Source organism: Stomoxys calcitrans, chromosome 2 (genome assembly GCF_963082655.1).
Source record: "Stomoxys calcitrans chromosome 2, idStoCalc2.1, whole genome shotgun sequence".
Classification (NCBI taxonomy): Eukaryota; Metazoa; Arthropoda; class Insecta; order Diptera; family Muscidae; genus Stomoxys; species Stomoxys calcitrans.
Genome location: NC_081553.1, coordinates 170,472,979 through 170,491,911, shown reverse-complemented (window position 1 = coordinate 170,491,911; position 18,933 = coordinate 170,472,979). Strand labels below are relative to the sequence as shown.

The following is an 18,933-nucleotide window of genomic DNA, read 5'->3' as shown; positions in this document are numbered from 1 at the left end:
GTGGCGTATTATTTACCTAATTTTAAAGAGTTTTGGTACAGTGAGTTGAGCGAGACCCTTACATATTCTTCTTGAATATGGCGCAGTTCGGACCATATTTGGATACGACTGCCTACAGACAGACCCCGATTTATGATCTTTCACCCATATAGCCCCGTCTGAACGGCGTTCTGCAGTGCGACATCTCTTGGGAGAGAAGTTTTCACATGGCATTTACCTCACAAATGTCGCCGGCATTAGGGGGTATAACCCGCGTTGACAATTTTTTCTGTAAATAAACCCGATTTTTATACCCTCCACCATACGATGGGGGGTATACTAATTTCGTCATGTCCGTCCGTCTGTCTGTCGAAAGCACGCTAACTTCCGAAGGAGTAAAGCTAGCCACTTGAAATTTTGCACAAATACTTCTTATTAGTGTAGGTCGGTTGGTATTGTAAATGGGCTATATAGGTCCATGTTTTGATATAGCTGCCATATAAACCGATCTTGGGTCTCGACTTCTTGAGCCTCTAGAGGGCGCAATTCTCATCCGATTTGACTGAAATTTTGCACATAGTGTTTTAGTATCACTTCGAACAACTGTGCTGAGTGTGGTTTAAATCGGTTTATAACCTGGTATAGCTGCCATATAAACCGATTTTGGGTCTTGACTTCTTGAGCCTCTAGAGAGCGCAATTCCTAACCGATTGGTATGAAATTTTGCACGACGTGTTTTGTTATGATATCCAACAACTGAGCCTAGTATGATTCAAATCGGTTCATAACCTGATATAGCTGCCATATAAACCGATCTGGGATCTTGACTTCTTGAGCCTCTAGAGGTCGCAATTATTATCCGATTTTCCTGAAATTTTGTACGACGGATCCTCTCATGACCACCAACATACGTGTTTATTATGGTCTGAATCGGTCTATAGCCCGATACAGCTCCCATATAAATTGATCTCTCTATTTTACTTCTTGAGCCCCCAAAGGGCGCAATTCTTATTCGAATTGACTGACATTTTACACAGGTCTCCAACATATAATTTAATTGTGGTCTAAACCGGATCATATCTTGATATCGCTCTAATAGCAGAGCAAATCTTTTCTCATATCATTTTTTGCCTAAGAAGAGATGCCGGGAAAAGAACTCGACAAATGCGCTCCTTGGTGGAGGGTATATAAGATTCGGCTCGGCCGAACTTAGCACGCTTTTACTTGTTTTAATTCCTATCAAAATATCCACGTCCTCTTCTCAACCTAACCTAACTTATCAAAAGCAACAGAAATTCCTGTCAAAAGATAAAATAAGGTTTCGGGAGCTTTATTTGGACATGATTTTTTTAATTTCTATATATAGTTTGTTTTTATTAAAATTGTTTATTTCAAATTAACTTAATACTTTTCTCTGACTTTTTCCTTGCAGAACTTGAAGAAGAACTGAATCGTTATAAGAGAGCTGTACTGGGTGGGTCAACGGGTGTCGCTGGAACCATGGGCAGCAGTGCTTTAACGGGCTATTCGTCGGCCCTAACCTCGAGTCTACCAAATGGTGGTGGCGGCGGCAGTAGTGGTCCAACTGGTGCGGTTTCAAGTCTAACGGGGACCACTGCTCATGGCCCGGGTACAGGTCTAACATCCATATCGGCCTTAGTGCCAAATTCAATCGGTGGCATTTCCTCGAGCATGAGCAGTCATGCCATAACCGCTGCCGCGGCATCAGCGGCCTATGGTGCTGCACATGCGGGTACCTCAGCCGTGGACAAGCTGTTAAGTGGAACAAGTGGAATCGCTGGCATTCCACCATTGCCGGTAAATATTCATACGATGAAGTCTATGCCATCAGCATTAAGTCAGGTAAACTACCACAATTCTTCAGCAATTACAACAGCAACTACCTCAATAATTAACTACTTACTAACCAACCAACCCACATCACCACACCAATCAGCTACCACACCACACAACATTGTCATTATCACCGTCATTTCTTTTCTGGCTCACCCAATCATTTTGTCACCAAAAAACAAAAAAAAATGAAAATCAACACCCAGCACCCCTTGTCACCATATCCGAAACATGCCAATGACATTGCCATTGCCATTACCCACCCACCCATTTTGTCTTTATCCGGTCTTAAGCGCTTTCAAAACCATTCGCTTCCACTGTCTCTCGCAATTCATAGCACAACACCCTGCCTTATCATACCACACCTCGTAATTAGCCTCATTGCTGTTGTTGTGTCCTTTCAGAGAAAGAGTCGAATTGTTGTATGTACTCAAATTACGTAGTCACTTACATTACGTACGTACGTACATCGTACTCATGTGTTTACGTAGAACTAGCTGGACGTCAAGTGAACATTAATGGAGCTGTTATGTCTTTTGCTGCTTTTCTTTGTGTTTTTTTATGTTGTTTAACGCTTTTACTTTTACTCTTCCGCTAATGTTTTGTAAATACGAAGCACCTTCTTAATTGCCCTCTTCCTTCATTCTTTCCTCCCTTGCCGTACTTTTACTTGCGCTCTTTTGTTTGGCTTAATTGTTCGATGTTATGATAAGATTTTTGTTCTTGTGATTGTTAAATCTTCTGTTTTAACTCTGCTTTTAATTTTTGTTGCCTTGTTTTGTTTGGTTTAATTACTATTCGCATTTCTTTGACACATTACAACTTTTTCCACTCTTCTTCGACACCGAATTGAGTTTGCCCACCAACACCCTCAAAGATGTAAAGTTAGCTTATTGTTGTTGTATTCTATCTTAAATATTAAATTAGAAAAATTTTAAATATATGACACACAATGCCGCCTTTGAAATTTGAGTTGTTGGTTGAAACCGCTTCTGCATGAAAAAATCCTGAATGTGGAAAGAGATGCTAATGCCTATCGCCAGTTAAGGGCAGCCGGTTGTACGCACCGGATTGACCCGATTGAAACTTCATAAGCAAGGGCAGCCGCCTTAGTGTACCTGTTCGTTCTTTTTCGTCATGGGAGAAGCATATCCCGGAGTGCCTTCTCCGCACGCTTCTGGTCGGTGCTGGGATTGAAAAGAACCCCCGACTCTGGTTCTGTTCGGTTTGCCAGAACCGCCTCCATCATCGATCGGTGTTGGTGAGGTGTAACCGGTCTTGCTCTGGCCTTACATCCATACTAGAGTATAGTCACACTGAATATGTTGCAAGGTGCTGTGTGAACATAGACAGCGTCGTCGTCGTCACCTTCTGCGTCCTCGTCGTCGGACTATGTGACCTCCCCCCGACCTCTCCCGTGCGGCAATGTATGCAACAGTAGCATCCCAGCCTCAATATTGCCAGGCCAGTGCCGGGAAGTGTATCATTTTTGCAATTGAATTGCAACGGTCTCAGAGGCAAGATCGATCAGAGAGTGGATTTTATGAGCCGGAAGAACATATTGGTTCCAGCGATCTAGGAGATAAAGCTGATCAACACCTGCAGCTTGCACACTTGTCACAGACACAATATGCTACGTAAGGATCGCTCAAGGAATGGAGGTGGGGATTGGGCCTCGCGATACACCATTCCGTGCAGTATAGACCCATATCGCCTGCGTCTGGCGTTAGGGACACCTACATGGAGTGCATGGGGATAGCAGTCAAGTTGGATACTGCCGAGATAGAGCTATACAACGTATACATACCGCCGATTGGTGGCTGTGTCCCAATTAATGGGCAGGCTTACAAGCCCGACATAAGTGGGCTACTATCTGGGCATAGTTTTGATAGAGCAGATTGAAGCCTTCACGTTTTGCACGGTGAATGAGGATGCCCCCCATTAGGGTAACGAGGAGGTGTAGCAGATCGCCAGACATTACCATTGCATCCCCTGATCTCCCGAATGACGTATCCTGGCAAGCCGTCATTTGCGATCAGACCACCTCCCTATTATTCTCACCATCGACCCGACTTCATCATCTCTGAGCGCCGAACGTTTATCAGAAGAAGGCCGGTTGGGCTGGCTTCAGAGAGTACACCAATCGCCGCTTTAGAGAACTGACACCCCTCTCGGATATGCCAGTTGACGAGAGGAAATTTCGAGACATCATTAACGCAGCAGCCGCTCGCTTAATACCAGCCGGTCGAATACCCCAAGAGCAGGTGTAGCAGCTCGCCAGATATATCCATTACATCCCCTGATTTCTTGAGTGACGTAACTAGGCAAGCCGTCATTTTTTTGGGATCAGACCACCTCCCCATAATTCACACCACCGACCGACCACCCGACTTTATAATCTCTGAGAGCCGGACGTTTATCAATCAGAAGAAGGCCGATTGGGCTAGCTTCAGAGAGTACACCAATCGCCGCTTCAGTGAACTGGCATCCCTCTTGAATGTGTTAGTTGCAGAGAGGAAATTCCGAGACATCATTAACGCAGCAGCTGCTCGCTTTATAACAGCCGGTCGAATACCCCAAGTATGTCCCAATTTCCTGGCACTGGCAGTGGTACTCGCAGACGAGCGTGATGGGATTCGTTTTAAGGACCCCCCTAACCCCAAAATCAGCGAGCTGAATCTGGAAATAAACAGGGTAGTCAACAAACATAAGCGGAATTTGTGGCTGGAATACCTGGAGCAATGTAACTTAGGCATCGGTTTAGGCAAGTTCTTGTCTACTGTTAAGTCACTCTCGAAACCCGGTAGACGGGATGGCAGGACCTCAGTCACTTTTGGCGACGTAACCTTGACTGATTCGAAGAGATGCGCTAGGTTTTTCAACCGTCAATTTATTGTGCATCCCGAGAGTGACAGCGCAAAGAGCAGAGCCATTCGTCGTATCCGTGGTCTCCGAGCCTATGGAGAGGCGTTGGGCCCCGAGGGAATCTCTACTCTGATTCGGAAGAATCTGGATCTATCTTGGCTTGAGTACTTTACTACTGTCCTCAACCTGTCTTTGAACACTTTTATAGTCCCCGATGTTTGGAAAATGGGCAGAGTGATCCCACTACTGAAGCACCAGAGTTTGGGGGAGTCGTAAAGACCGAACTCTATTCTCTCACCAGTAGCAAAGACGCTTGAGGCATTACCTCTCTCGAGCCTCTTAGAAGAATTTCCATTTGCCTAGTATCAGCATGGATTTCGAAGAATGCATAGTACAACAACTGCTTTGCATGACATCACCGCACATATTGGCCGTGGCTTCAATTAGCCCAGGCCATGTGATAGGACGGTCCTCGTGGCACTGGACCAATCTGAGAAATATCCGCTTCTGAGAAATATAAAATGGGGGAGTTATGAATGAATTGCATGATTAGTAGCTTCTAAGGGAAATATCCTTGGTTGAACGCTGTATGCCATTTTTGACTTTTTGAGCTAGGTGCTTTAAAAAAGTTTTCGTCATACATTTGCAGAATTTTTGGTCGATTTTTCAGTGAAAGATTCTATGGTAATTCTCTTCTATGTTGACTTTACGATGCGCTATTCTTACTATTTCCCAAGATATTTTTTAAATCCTATTTTGTAAAGCAATTTAAAAAACAACACTTGAAATATTGAACCTTAACAATAATAAAAGAAGGGATAACAATTCGTTGAAAAGGATGTAGGAAAATGGTTAAATTTTCAGCTTCATGTTAAAATCACAAAATTTGATGCGGTTTTGGAGTACACCCATATCCCCAAAAAACTTAATTTTTTTCTACATCGTTGGAAGCAAAAATTTTGCTGGGTTTATATTGGAGAATATCAGAGGAAGAAAATGTGACTGGGAAATGTTGGATGACCACAACTTCTCTGATCATCGTTCTATTAGCTTCAGCTTGGAAAAAATAATGCAGAAGTGAAGAAAGGCGGAGAATGGATGTGAAGTGAGGAAATACTGGAGCTACTCGTTGACACACTTTTCCTGGGAACAACGTGGTGCATGAAGAGACGGAGTTTGTTGTTTAAATTGTGTCTGAGTCAAAAATCTAAAACCTACGTCAATCATGAACGAGCTGGAGTTTCTAGTCATCAACACTACCGTTACAATGTCTATTAATAATTTACTTACTAAATGATGTATTACGGCAGGCTTGGGATCTGTAGATCAAAAACGATGGGTAACCAGAGGAACACTTCAAGTAGCTCTACTTTGGAATATAGCCTTTAAGATATTATTGTCTCTAGAAGAAAAATGTGTAAAAGTGTGATGACTGCTATTGTGGTTAGGGAAAAGTTTCTTAGAAATATATCTCAGGAACTTCAAATACATCAGTTTAACAAGGGTAAGAAAGGCAACTCTAGCCCTTTCCACCTGCAAGAGAGCCATTAGCAAAAGTTGGGTGATTAAGCCGTGAGTCTTACACTAGGTATATACTATATGGTGTTGTTGTTCGGTGGACGGCGCTTTAAAAGTCCACCTAATGTTCAATAGTCAACCGTATCCAAAGTGTATCTTGTTTATTCATCACATCCGCACTGAGGACGACATTATCTGTTGCACTGAATGTAAAGCTACACCTAATGCCTCGGAACATTGCAGCTAGGCACTGAGAAGAGATTTCTCTTCGGTCTTGCAGCGGCTATGGATACTGCGTTATCCTAAGTGCAATGTCCGATGTTCTAGGCAGTGTTGTTTACACATTGCCTGAGCCACTTTTTAATAAAAAAAAGTAATGTACCACTATTCCTGATAAATCAGATTGGAACTACGATATCCCTCTTAACAGAAGATACATAGACTTATATACGGATGGTTACAAGCTAGACGACTAATTGGGTTTTGGGTGTACTGGCAAGCAGATGAAGTTCCAGTAAATGTTCTCATTTCTTTGAAAACTTGTCTCAATTAGGATGTGAACATTCGCAAGTTGGGGTCCTTTAAGAAGCAATCTGGATGGTTCAACGGTGGGAACTAGAAGACAAATTCCTTTTCCTGTTCATATGGACGAAAATGTCTAAGTGAATCTGGTGGCAGAATGTCACTTAACCTAACTTAACACTTTAAAATGACAATCAGAAAAAAGTATGCTGGAATTATACCTTTATCTGAAACAATTTCTCAAAAATCAAAAGCCTTCATTCTCTGATTTTATTTAGAATTTATCTTGACTACAACAATTTCTTCTTCATTTGTCCGAATTATTTCATAATAATATGGACAAATGAAGAATGTATCTTGATTACAACAATTCGTAAATAGACAGACAGGCATGTCTAAATACAATCTGAGAGTAATTCCGTAAATTAAACATTTGAGCGAATGCCTAGCACTCTCACTCTCTCACACTCTCTGCCAAATAGAAGAGACGTGAGAGCTAAACAAAGTAAAAAAGTCATCTTTACGTGTAACAAAGCTCCTTTTACTGTAAACAAAATATGTTTGACTTTTCCCAAAGAATTTTGCGTAATAGAACAATGTTTTACGGCGGAAGAAGTACCTAAAGGTTTAATGTTAAACGAAGTGACTTTAATATCAACAAGTTGCATATTCTTCACGACTAAAGTTACACTGTGAAGGGAAATGTTGCACAGTTACTATAAAAAAAGAACTTTCCTAAGACAACAGATTTGTTTGATGGAAAAATATTGCAAATGTTGTAATTGTTGTTAGTTTACATGTTGTTATTCTTTATGAAATGGTTAGAGTGTCAAAAGAAAATAAATTTCCAGATACCTTTATTCTCATTAATATTAAGCTTTGAACAAAAAAGTGAATGGTTGCTACTAAATATTTAGCCTTAAATCTACCATTAGAAATTCCCCCACAACCCTTGTGCCTACTACACAAATCTTTTCATTATCCTGTGATACACATCTGTTCCGTAATGACCAAGAATTTCCACAACTCGCAGTACTTCAAATGAATATCTAACGAAGTTTTAAAACTCTAGTCACATTTTATGTCTAAGCATTCCTGTTGTGAAGTGTTTTTTCATTTCTTTATTTAAAATTTCGCGTTTTATGCTTCCTTTTCCCTGCCCCGCTTCTCGCCGTACAAGATCCCTTTCAAGGGTGCTATTTCGTTGTTCTCGCTACGGCTTCTGTTGACTGTGCTGGCGCCGATTCTTCATCTGTATGCTTTGTTGTATTTAAATATTTAAAATGCAAATTGTCATATGTTAAATGTTTAATCTCTTGCTTTGAATGTTTTAAATATTTAATGTTAGCATGTTACTCTTTCGACGTCAAGAACTCTCATGTGACAAAGTACGATGACGATGACAGTGAGTGGAAGTTCTATAGACTTTACTACGCTTAGTAGAAAATGTACCTTAACGGGCACAATTATTAATTACCAAGACAAGTGTGACTGTTTTTGTTTATGAGCACAATGCGAATTTGTTTATACATAACGTTCAGCCACGTATAATATGTTCATATATAATGCATATATGTATGTTAAAAAGTTATCGATAGTGACAGATGATTTTTACACTAAGAAATTAAAAAAATTCTTTGTCAGCTGAACATTTTTCTCACCCCCATATTTCAATCCAAAAAGTTGATATTTTCTTCATAAAAGACCTTTTAGCATTCGAACGGTTAAAGTAATCCACTTAACATTTTGTTCTGATACTTACTTAATGTCCATTACGGAATATTAGTTCCACTAGCCGAATGTAGAACTAATTTCAAAGCGCCTGAATATTCTGCGCTCTTTTTTCAATCGCTGACGCCCAGTTTCGCGGTGACATTTATCATTTGGTCTTTCCATTGGAGTTTTGGTCTTCCCCTTTGTGTATTCCACTATGGTCATCTTTAAGAGATTCCTTATCTGGAGCTTTTTCATTCATTCTGACAACATGATCTAGCTAATGTAACCGTTGTATTTTAAAACGTTTAACTATGTTAACATCATCATACAGTTCGTGGCTCATTACTTTAATTGGCTATGACAGAATATTCGTCTTAATAGCCGAACTTTGAATAACGTTCCAAGCGCCTCGATCTTCTGCGCTTCTTCTAAATCTCTGACTGCAAGTTTCGAGATGTCCTTCTCCACTTGATCTTTCCATCGCGCTTTTGGTCGTCCCGGTATGGGTGGTTCTGGAGGTTCTTCATTTATTCTGACAACATGACCTATCCAAAGCAGTCGTTGTATTTTGTTACGTTTGACTATGTTTACGTCTTCATATAGCTTAAATAATTCGTGGTTCATACGTCGCCGTTATTCTCCATCAATACAAACAGGTCCATAAATTTTACAAAGAATCTTTCTCTCAAACACTCCCAGCACTGCCTCGTCTACTTTCATGAGTACCCATGCTTTGGAACCATATAACACGGGTAGTATCAGTGTCTTGTATAGTGTAATATTCATTTGTCGAGAGGTGGTCTTGTTTCTAAACTGCTTGCTTTATTCAAAGTAACATCTGTTTATTTTATTTTTTGTTTTATTTCAAAACTAGTGTAATTTGTTGGGTAACGGATGTGCCGAGGTAGATAAAATTGCTGACTATCCCAAAGTTGTGGTTTCCAACTTTCTTCATTTTCTTTATCTGCTCGGTGGTGTACAAGACGTTGAGGGTATTGATACCATCCGTTTTGTCTTATCTCCATTTACTGCCATTGATTATCCTTCGATCATTTCAAAGATTGCAGTTACTACTTCCAGTGACCGATCCATGAAATCGATGTCGTCGGCATAGGCGAGTAGCATGTGTTCTCTTGTGATTAGTGTGCCATATCTATTCACATCTGCATCTCGTATAATCTTGTTCAGTAGGTTACTCGTATTAAACCTCGTTTGGTATTGAATTGTTCAGAGACATTCTTTCCTATTCTTACTGAATAATGCGTATCAGCAAGTGTCATCCTGCAGAGTCGTACAAGATTTGCAGAGATACCATACGCAGACACTGCTTGAAATGCCTTTGAACGTAAGGGCTATCGAAAGCGGCTTTGTAGTGAACGAAGATAAGCAGATGCATACGCCTTATCAGCGTGTCGCCTCCGGTCTTAATTAGTTCAGCGGGTAACCCGTCGGCTCCTGCTGCCTTGTTGTTCTTTAGTCGGGTCACTGCACTTGGACCTCATTCTGACTAGGAGCTAAACATTCTATACCATCATCAGGGATTGGTTCTGCCGTATCCTCTTCGCCGCCAACATCGGGCACTAGCAGTTGCTTAAAATGTTCTTTCCATATCCTCAGCATGTTATCTGTGTCAGTTACCATATACATATGTATATTTACAAAATCAAAACCACATGCGTCTTTTCGGGACCATAGTAGACGAGGTCTATCCGTAGATAGACCTTTAAAGGATTTAATTCGTTTTTGCTATATAACGACATGGCTAGAAACCAAAAGTATACGCAGTTGGGGTAATGAGTTTGTGATGTACAACTCTTCATACTTCTATGAAACACATGTGAGTGGTATGTACATATGTACATAAACGCGTACATACATTATATGTATATAAACAAATTACATTTGACTTAACATACGAAACTAAGTTGTTTTTGTTTGTATATAAAATTAGTTCATGGTTATCTGATGCAATTTGGTCTCTAATGCGATTAGCTTCATTTGATTGATATTGTTAAGCATTTTAAAGAACCTTCCTATTCCGGCACAGTAATAAATGGCTCAAAAATAAACTGCAGTAATTACTGCCATGTACGTATAGATTTTTCTGGTCATGAGCAGAGTAGATGGTTAAAGTCATTTAGATTTTGTTATGGGAAAAAGTCAAAAAAGAAACAATGGCATCAAGATTTATGTAATAAATGGTCATATTTTATCCGGTCGATAAGCTTCCGGTATAAGTTGAAAATCTACTGGACAAAATTCGGAAGTCTACTCAGAAGAAGATTTGGGCAAGATAATTAAGATTGTCCAAACATAGAAGATATTGACGACAATCTCAACTGGATTAGGACTGCACTGGAGGGGTCTTTCGAAAACAGTTGTCCTCTTCGGGAAAGGAAATCAGCCCAATAAAACCCTGGATGACCGGGAAGATTCACTTTATTGGGAAAGAGGTCCGCAGACTTTATAACAGGGCACGTCGTAAAAATGAGGATGTATGTATAATAAACACAGCTCAAGGAATACAATAAAATTACCAGAACGGCAAAACGTGTCCCCTGGAAGCTTTCCTGCGAACAGGTCGATTGTGTTAATGACGCCGCCAAGATAAAAAAGTTTCTCTCAAAAACCCATGTCATGAGACATGAGACAAGTTGAGGCTTTTGATGAAAACGCATTTTCCACAGAATACGACGGGACTCACGGAGACACCGGAATCTTGATATCCGACCCATAGACATTTAGATTAAGTGCGAGGCAGCCACTGCGGCTACCAGACTTAAGAAGATGGGTGAATGGATTGAGGATGGGAGTAGCTCAGGCCATTGCAGTATATGAGAATGAAAGAGTTTTCCGATCGAATACCTAAGACGACACTTGAGGTCCAGTGCGGGGCACTGCTGCCAGCGGCACAGTATCGGATTGACTGAACCTTAGTATTGCCATCTGGAAGATCATGTTACACGTAGGGATCAAAGCTACAGGACAGAGTGGGCCTGTGGGTTTATATTGAGAACCCAGGGACTGAGGCCTTTTTTGTGGTTTCCTGACCATAATACGGCCTTGCAGGCGGAGATCCGGGTGATCACGGAATGCGTGAGATAGTGTGGTGCTAACGCGAGGACGTCGGTAAGATCACGAACAGCGTTGGATGGTAAGAATGAGATTAACGCCTTCTCTGAGGAAGACACGATCCGCATCGTTTGGTTGCCGGGCCATAGCGGAGTGACTGGGAATAAGAAAGCAGACGATTGGGCAGTGAAGGCCAGAGAACTGCTATAAACTTGGTTAACCCGAAGCTTTTCGGATCGACGCAGTTCGAGTTAAGGGCGTGGGTGATGAATGCGCATGCAACCCTGTGGAACAGCGAAACGGTCGGAAGGACAGCGAAAATCCTATGGGGTGATCCAGATCGTGAGAAGACGAGGCCTTAAAGGCGCAATTCTTATTCGATTTGGCTGAAATTTTACACAGTGACTTCTTGTATGGTCTCCAACATTCAATTCAATTAGCATAGGAATTATTGTAGTTTCTTTTATTCTTTGTTTTCCTAAAAAGAGATACCGGGAAAGGAACTCGCAAATGCGATCCATGGGGGAGGGTTTATAAGATTCAGCAGGCTATCACTTGTTTTGAGAGTTTTATTGAGTGAATTTTGATATGAGATCTTACATTCAGCTTAACAGAAATATTTGTGCAATGATGGAAGAATATGCTTGAGTGTAAATTAAGACTATGGTTAATACCCATTTTAAAAGCAGAATTAATGCTAAAACTTAAGTTTGATTTATGAAACATTAAAAATGCTAGCTAATTGGATTTAATAGGGCATTTTTTTTATTTCATTGTATGTATGTTTTATACTTTGCTAAATGCTTCTTATACGAATGTATATATGTACATATGGATGTACGAGTATGTATGTATACGAGTATACAAAACTGTGTATGAATGTTTTTTTGTCTGGATATGCATTTCATTAAACTCGAATTGTGCATGAAAGTTTCGCTTACATTTGCTTTTTTTTACTCTCGAAAGTTATTCAAGAAGTGTTGTTGTTGTTTTTGCTTTTATTCTTTTAGCGTAAATTGACCACTTATGGCCCACATTCGTTTAGTTATGTTGTTTAAGCGTTTAGTTTGAAATAATGGTACACCATTCGTCATCCTTGAGGGCTATGCCCTAGCAAAATATCATTCGAATGCTTATCACAATGCGCTAAAATCGTAAAGAGTCTTCACTCTCCCTCTTTCGCTCTCCTTCTCGACGCGTCAGTCAGTCATCAGTCACACCAGACATTCAAAGTTCATTATCGATGACGACAACCAAGCGACAAGTTCGCTACTCGTTGTCTTACTCAACTTAAATAAAACTAAAAATCCTAAACTAACAAATAACTTAAACTTTAGAAAAAAAAACCAACCAACTATTCTCTTTGTAAACCAACGAAGGAAGGAAAACCAATTTCAATTTGATTTCTCTTTCTCTTTTCTACTTTTTCCTGTCTATTGTATGTGCTGTCGTCATATGTTTTTTATCTTTCTACGCTCTACTCTACAAAAACACACCGACATACTATATATGAAACATATATCTCTCCATCTTATTCTCTTGCTCTAAAAATCTCTTCCTCTACTACTGCATTACTTTTGCGTTTTGTGTGTGTGTGTGTGTGGTTATGTGTGTAAATGGCTCTGGGTTTGATGGGGGTTTTGGGTGGATGCGTGCATGTGTGTGTGTGTGTATATGCGTGTGAGTTGGTGTGAAACAAATTTCATATCCGTTTCCTGTGCCCATGGAAAACGTTCTTCCCCTTCTTTCACAAAACAATACAAACAACTATCGCTTTCATATTTTCTATATAAACACAAAACCATACATGCATACATGTATTTCGTATGTGTGTGTGTGTGTGTGTGTGTGTGCGTTAAATGGCATATGTATATGTGTATTTAACTAAATTATATTGTATGCGTCTCTACGTGTGTGGCATTTGATTTTAAAAACCTCTATGATTTAATAAATCGAAAATATTTTTTATATACATTTCTGTTTGTGCGTGTGCGTGTCCTTTGTGTGATTGTAAATATTGGAAAAATTATGTGTAACCAACAACAACAAAATATTAACTAAACAAACCAAAAATTTCACAATCTGTAAAAAATGCAACACTACTACAACCAAACAACCAACCAAACAACCAAAAAAAAAAAAAACAACAACCAAATTTCTTACTAACAATGCAACTAAACAAAACCTAAATGCAACCTAATTCGAAATTTAATTCGGATTTTGGCATTTTTAACCGCTATTTTGTATGACCTTGAATTATATTGAACCCCACATCCCACAAAACTAAAACCAATGGTGAATTGATATAATAGCGTGGCACAATACAACTATACAATTTACAGAGCACAACTATGCCTATACTCTCGCTGAACTCGCATAATCTGCCCACGGGTACCAACAGCTATTCGGCGCTGGGCTTGAGTGGCACAGGCGCTGCAACAGGGATTCCTCCTTTGGGTGCCTCATTGACGCACCCCTCGATGGGTCTGGACACAAGTGCGCTACTGGGTACTGCTGGCTTAACTGGCCTGGGTTCGGGCCTGGCGGGCACAGCTTCGCTGTACGGCCTGGGAGGTGGTGTCAGTGGGTTGGCCGCTGGCATGCAAAATACCTTCGGTCCACCGCCTTCGTTTTTGGACGTGGCTTCGTCCGCCTCATATCCCTTTACATCGGCAGCCATACGTAATGCTACAAAGATGAAAATGCTGGACGAGATCGATATACCGCTGACGCGTTATGGAAATCGCAGTTCGCCTTGCTCACCGATACCACCTAATACCTGGGGCTTGGATGAGTTCCAAGACAGCATGCTGCACAGTCGTAGTGGTTTGGCCTTGGCTCCTTTGGACTTAGAAAGTAAGTAGTTTGCGGAACATTTATGCAAAAGTTGCAGTCCATTTTGTCATCTAAATCCCCTGCCTGCTTATTATCCGAACCATCCTAACCTTTTTTTCTTTACATAAACTTTTTTGTCTGCCTTTACTTTTTGTACTTTAGCTCGCAATCACAATTTGAATGGCATCAGTGAGCCACAAGTCGATATGCTGGATATACCTGGCAAAGGACGTTGTTGTGTATTTATAGCCCGTTTTCCATATGATCCACCGGAGTAAGTATTTCTTGTTGGTTGTCCAGAATTCCGCACAAGCATCCTCAGTTCGTTTTGAGTTGAGACGAACTCTGCACTCTGTCATTCCATGTCGAGATTGACTTACGTTTTTGCACAGATTTTTGTTTACATTTATCAATAAGATGCAAGCTTTTTTGTGACTTATGCTATTCAAAGGAGGCTCATTTAGAAATACGTATACAAAAGACTTATTTCAACCTCAAATCCATCGACAAAAAATTATTGTATTGGGTATAAAGTGTATCTTGTTATTTAAGCTCATGTTTCTGTGACCCCAACTGTAAGACGAGAGATTTTCTCTGAACTGTGATGTGAATGTTTAAAAAAATTCTTTATGGTAAGGGTCAGCATTGTTATAGGAATTATTAGATTATTAGACTTTGCCGCACCTATTCTGCGTAAGTGCGCCCGTTGTCTTATCTGTCCGATAATGATACCGAAAGCCATACTGAACTCATTTCTACTTCAGTAATAGCCTCGTCTTTGGATCCATGCAGTCCGAGTTAAGGGCGCTAGGACGACGAAAATGGGCTGATCCGGATCATGAGAAGACGAGGACTGAAAGCAAGTGAAAAGGTGGTCAGTAAAGCTTTCGGTATTATAACGGGACACAAATGACTACGAGCTCACTTATGCAAAATCGATGCGTCAAGTGATAGCACGCGGAGGACATATTGGGAAGATGATGAGATCTTGAAGCCTTTTTATTTCATAGCCTGTCTTCCGTGACTAACAGACACCAGCAGGTAGGTGAGGACAAAATACCAGATATGGACCAACTTAGTGGCGTGTTAAGGAAAACAATTTTGTAAGTAGCGCGGAAGTCCTGACTTTAATTTTCTCTTTCGAGGTTACTTTTAAGTATTTAGAGTGCACAACAAGCGGATTACTTAAGTGTATGTCCATAGTGCCAAGGTGCCGATTAATATCCACGCCCTCATTGCAAACTTACCTAACCTACCGACTTCAAAACAATCCTTGAACTGTGAACAAATCCAAATCATATGTTACGTGGTGTGAACGCATTTAAAAGTTTGTAAACTTTGTCCGTCAAATGTATGCGTGGGTGTGTTGTGTAACTGACACCATAAGAATCTATCTTTTTATTCACTTTCGGTGTCCTCGTCTTAAGACCTTCTACCTCCCGCATTGCTTGATCGCCTGGATTTTTGTCCAACGAACCGTATTACGTTAAACAATGGCCAGCCCAAAACCGTTCATTGGCGATTTTTTATACCCACCACCGAAGGATGGGGGTATATTCATTTTGCAATTCCGTTTGCAACACATCGAAATATTCATTTCCGACCCAAAAAAATGTATATATTCTTGATCAGCGTAAAAATCTAAGACGATCTAGCCCTGACCGTCCATCTGTCTGTTGAAATCACGTTACAATCTGTACAAAATAGAGATATTGAGCTGAAACTTTGCACAGATTATTTTTTTTCTCCATAAGCAGGTTAAGTTTGGAGATGGTCTATATCGGAATATATCTTGATATAGGCCCCATATGGACCGATCCGCCTATTTAGGGTCTTAGGCCCATAAAAGCCACATTTATTATCCGATTTTCCTGAAATTTTAATTCAATTTGGCTCAGATCGGTTCAGATTTACGGTCTTAGGCCCATAAAAGGCGTATTTATTTTCCGATTTTGCCAAAATTTGGGACAGTGAGTTGTGCTAGGCTCTTCGATATTTGGTCCGGATCGGTTCAGATTTTAATATAGCTGCCATATACACCGATCTCTCGATTTAAGGTTTTGGGCCCATAAAAGCCGCCATTATTGTCCGAAGTCGCCGAAATTTGGGACAGTGAGTTGCGTTAGGCCTTGATATCTTTTTGCAATTTGACCCAGATCGGCCCAGATTTGGATATAGCTGCCATATAGACCGATCTCTCGATTTAAGTTTTTGGGCCCATAAAAGGCGCGTTTATTGTCCGATTTCGCCGAAATTTGGGACAGTAGAGGCCACCGTACGCTTAGATTAGGATGTCCGCCTATGGCGCTGAACGCCTGGGTTCGAATCCTGGCGAGATCATCAGAAAAAATTTTCAGCGGTGGTTTTGTGAGGTATTATGCCATGTAAAACTTCTCTCCAAAGAGGTATCGTACTGCGGCACGCCGTTCAGACTCGGCTATACAAAGGAGGCCCCTTAGCATTGAGATTTAACTTGAATCGGACTGCACTCATTGATATGTGAGAAGTTTGCCCCTGTTTCTAAGTGGAATGTTCATTGGCAAAATTTGTGTTTGTTTGTGTTAAGTTAAGCCCCTCGACATACTTCTGCAATATGGCACAGACCGATCCAGATTTGGATATAGTTGCCATATAGACCGATCTCTCGATTTAAGGTTTCGGGCCCATAAAAGGCGCATTTATTGTCCGATATCGCCAAAATTTTAGACAGTGAGTTAAGTTAAGCCCCTCGACATATTTCTGCAATTTGGCCTAGATCGATCAAGATTTACATATAGCTGCCATATAGACCAATCTCCGATTTAAGGTTTTGGGCCCATAAAAGGCGCATTTATTTTCCGATGTCGCCGAAATTTGGGACAGTGAGTTGTGTTAGGCCCTTCGACATCCTTCTTCAATTTGACTCAGATCGGTCTAGATTTGGATATAGCTGCGATATAGGCCGATCTCTCGACTTAAAGTTTGGGACCCATAAAAGGCGCATTTATTGTCCGATGCCGCCGAAATTTGGGACAGTGAGTTGTGTTAGGCCTTTCGGCGTTCTTCTTCAATTTAGCTCAGATCGGTCCGGATTTGGATATAACAGCAATATACACCGATCTCTCGATTTAAGGTTTTTGGGCCATAAAAGGAGCATTTATAATTCGATTTCACTGAAATTTGACACAGTGATTTATGTTGGGCTTTTCGACACCTGTGCCGTATATGGTTCAGATCGGTTTACTTTTAGATATAGCTATTAAAAGGCCAACCAATATTTCGTTATACACATTTGAACAATGACTTGTATTTATTAGTATTTGGTCCAAGTCGGAACATATTTCGATATAGTTGCTATGAGGCATAAGGTATGCATTTTCGCCGGATTTTGACAAAAGGTGGTTTACATATATACTCGAGGTAGTGGGTATCCAAAAACGCCTTTTTACTTGTTTTTCTTTGTTTACAAATCGGACTTTGCTTATATTTAAAGATTAGCTCTTATCGTACATTTTTTTCCACGCCTTTGCAAAAAATAGTAACAAAGTTCAGCTTGGTAAAACTTGAAACAAAACCCATAAATAGGCCTCCTTTGAAAGCTGCAAAGCATTCTGTCAAGAAACATTAGGTGAATGTTATTACACAATAATTTCATTAAATTACAGACTTTATTTTGAATTATTAAATCACTGCAGTTCTGTGGTTTTGATGGTGTTTGAAACATCATGCTTCAAATCGTTATTTGTTTGAAATCAAGTAATGCCAACTGGGATGAGTTTTCATGGCTAAAGTAACGTCTGATCTTTTTTAACGTCTAATCTCAGTTTCGTTTAGAAAAGAAACACTTTTATGGCGTCTTCTAAGGATAAACATAAATATGTATGTTTTCTAAGAAATTAATGACTTAATGTTTGACTGATCATATATTTTTTTTTTGCATGGGACACTGCTTTATTACGGATCTTTTCACTCCCTAATGTTTCTCTCTTTCGATTTCCAATCAATTTGTTTTCTAGAGCTTCTAATATCTTTAACAGGGATGCAGAGGGTGAGCTTTCGCTGTGCGCTGGCGACTATCTGCTGGTTTGGACTAGTGGTGAGCCTCAGGGTGGTTACCTCGATGCTGAACTGTTAGACGGTAGACGTGGTCTGGTGCCCGCTTCATTTGTGCAGCGTTTAATAGGTAAGTGTATTGTGCGAACTGTTATCATCAAAGAAATTAACTCTAGCAAATTTCTCATTTTGTAGGCGACGATCTTTTAGAATTTCATCAAGCTGTACTTTCCACCCTCCGCGATGCCGAAGATGGTTCCATGCAATGTGATTCAACGTCATTGCCCTCATTGCCACCACACAATCCATTGCTCACACATACCCAAGAGGATTTGGCTAGACTAAGTGAATCCCATACCGATCTAGAGCACGATCAGGACGACATCAGTGATAATGGTAAGCATCAAAAAAGAGAATACAAACCCATTGAACTGTTTTGATATTCGTACTTACAAATGTGTGTCTTTAATAATATTTGGTGTTAACTATTTGGTGTTAATGTGTTCACAAGTAAGATATTTTTTCAAGTGATCTATTTTT

At 40.3% G+C, this 18,933-nt stretch overlaps 1 protein-coding gene across 16 annotated transcripts in view; it reads left to right on the top strand.

Moving 5' to 3' along the window:
• The window catches only part of LOC106081644 (uncharacterized), a 235,329-nt gene that overhangs the window by 129,759 nt on the left and 86,637 nt on the right, over positions 1 to 18,933 (top strand). For 7 of the 16 annotated variants that reach the window (XM_059363301.1, XM_059363307.1, XM_059363300.1 and 4 more), the window contains 5 exons: positions 1,412 to 1,842; positions 13,839 to 14,382; positions 14,524 to 14,635; positions 18,357 to 18,523; positions 18,589 to 18,789. In XM_059363301.1, coding sequence (XP_059219284.1) covers positions 1,412 to 1,842; positions 13,839 to 14,382; positions 14,524 to 14,635; positions 18,357 to 18,523; positions 18,589 to 18,789 — 1,455 coding nt within the window. The remainder of the gene's footprint in view (positions 1 to 1,411; positions 1,843 to 13,838; positions 14,383 to 14,523; positions 14,636 to 18,356; positions 18,524 to 18,588; positions 18,790 to 18,933) is intronic. The other 9 variants (XM_013243756.2, XM_059363302.1, XM_013243752.2 and 6 more) reach the window with 6 other exon arrangements.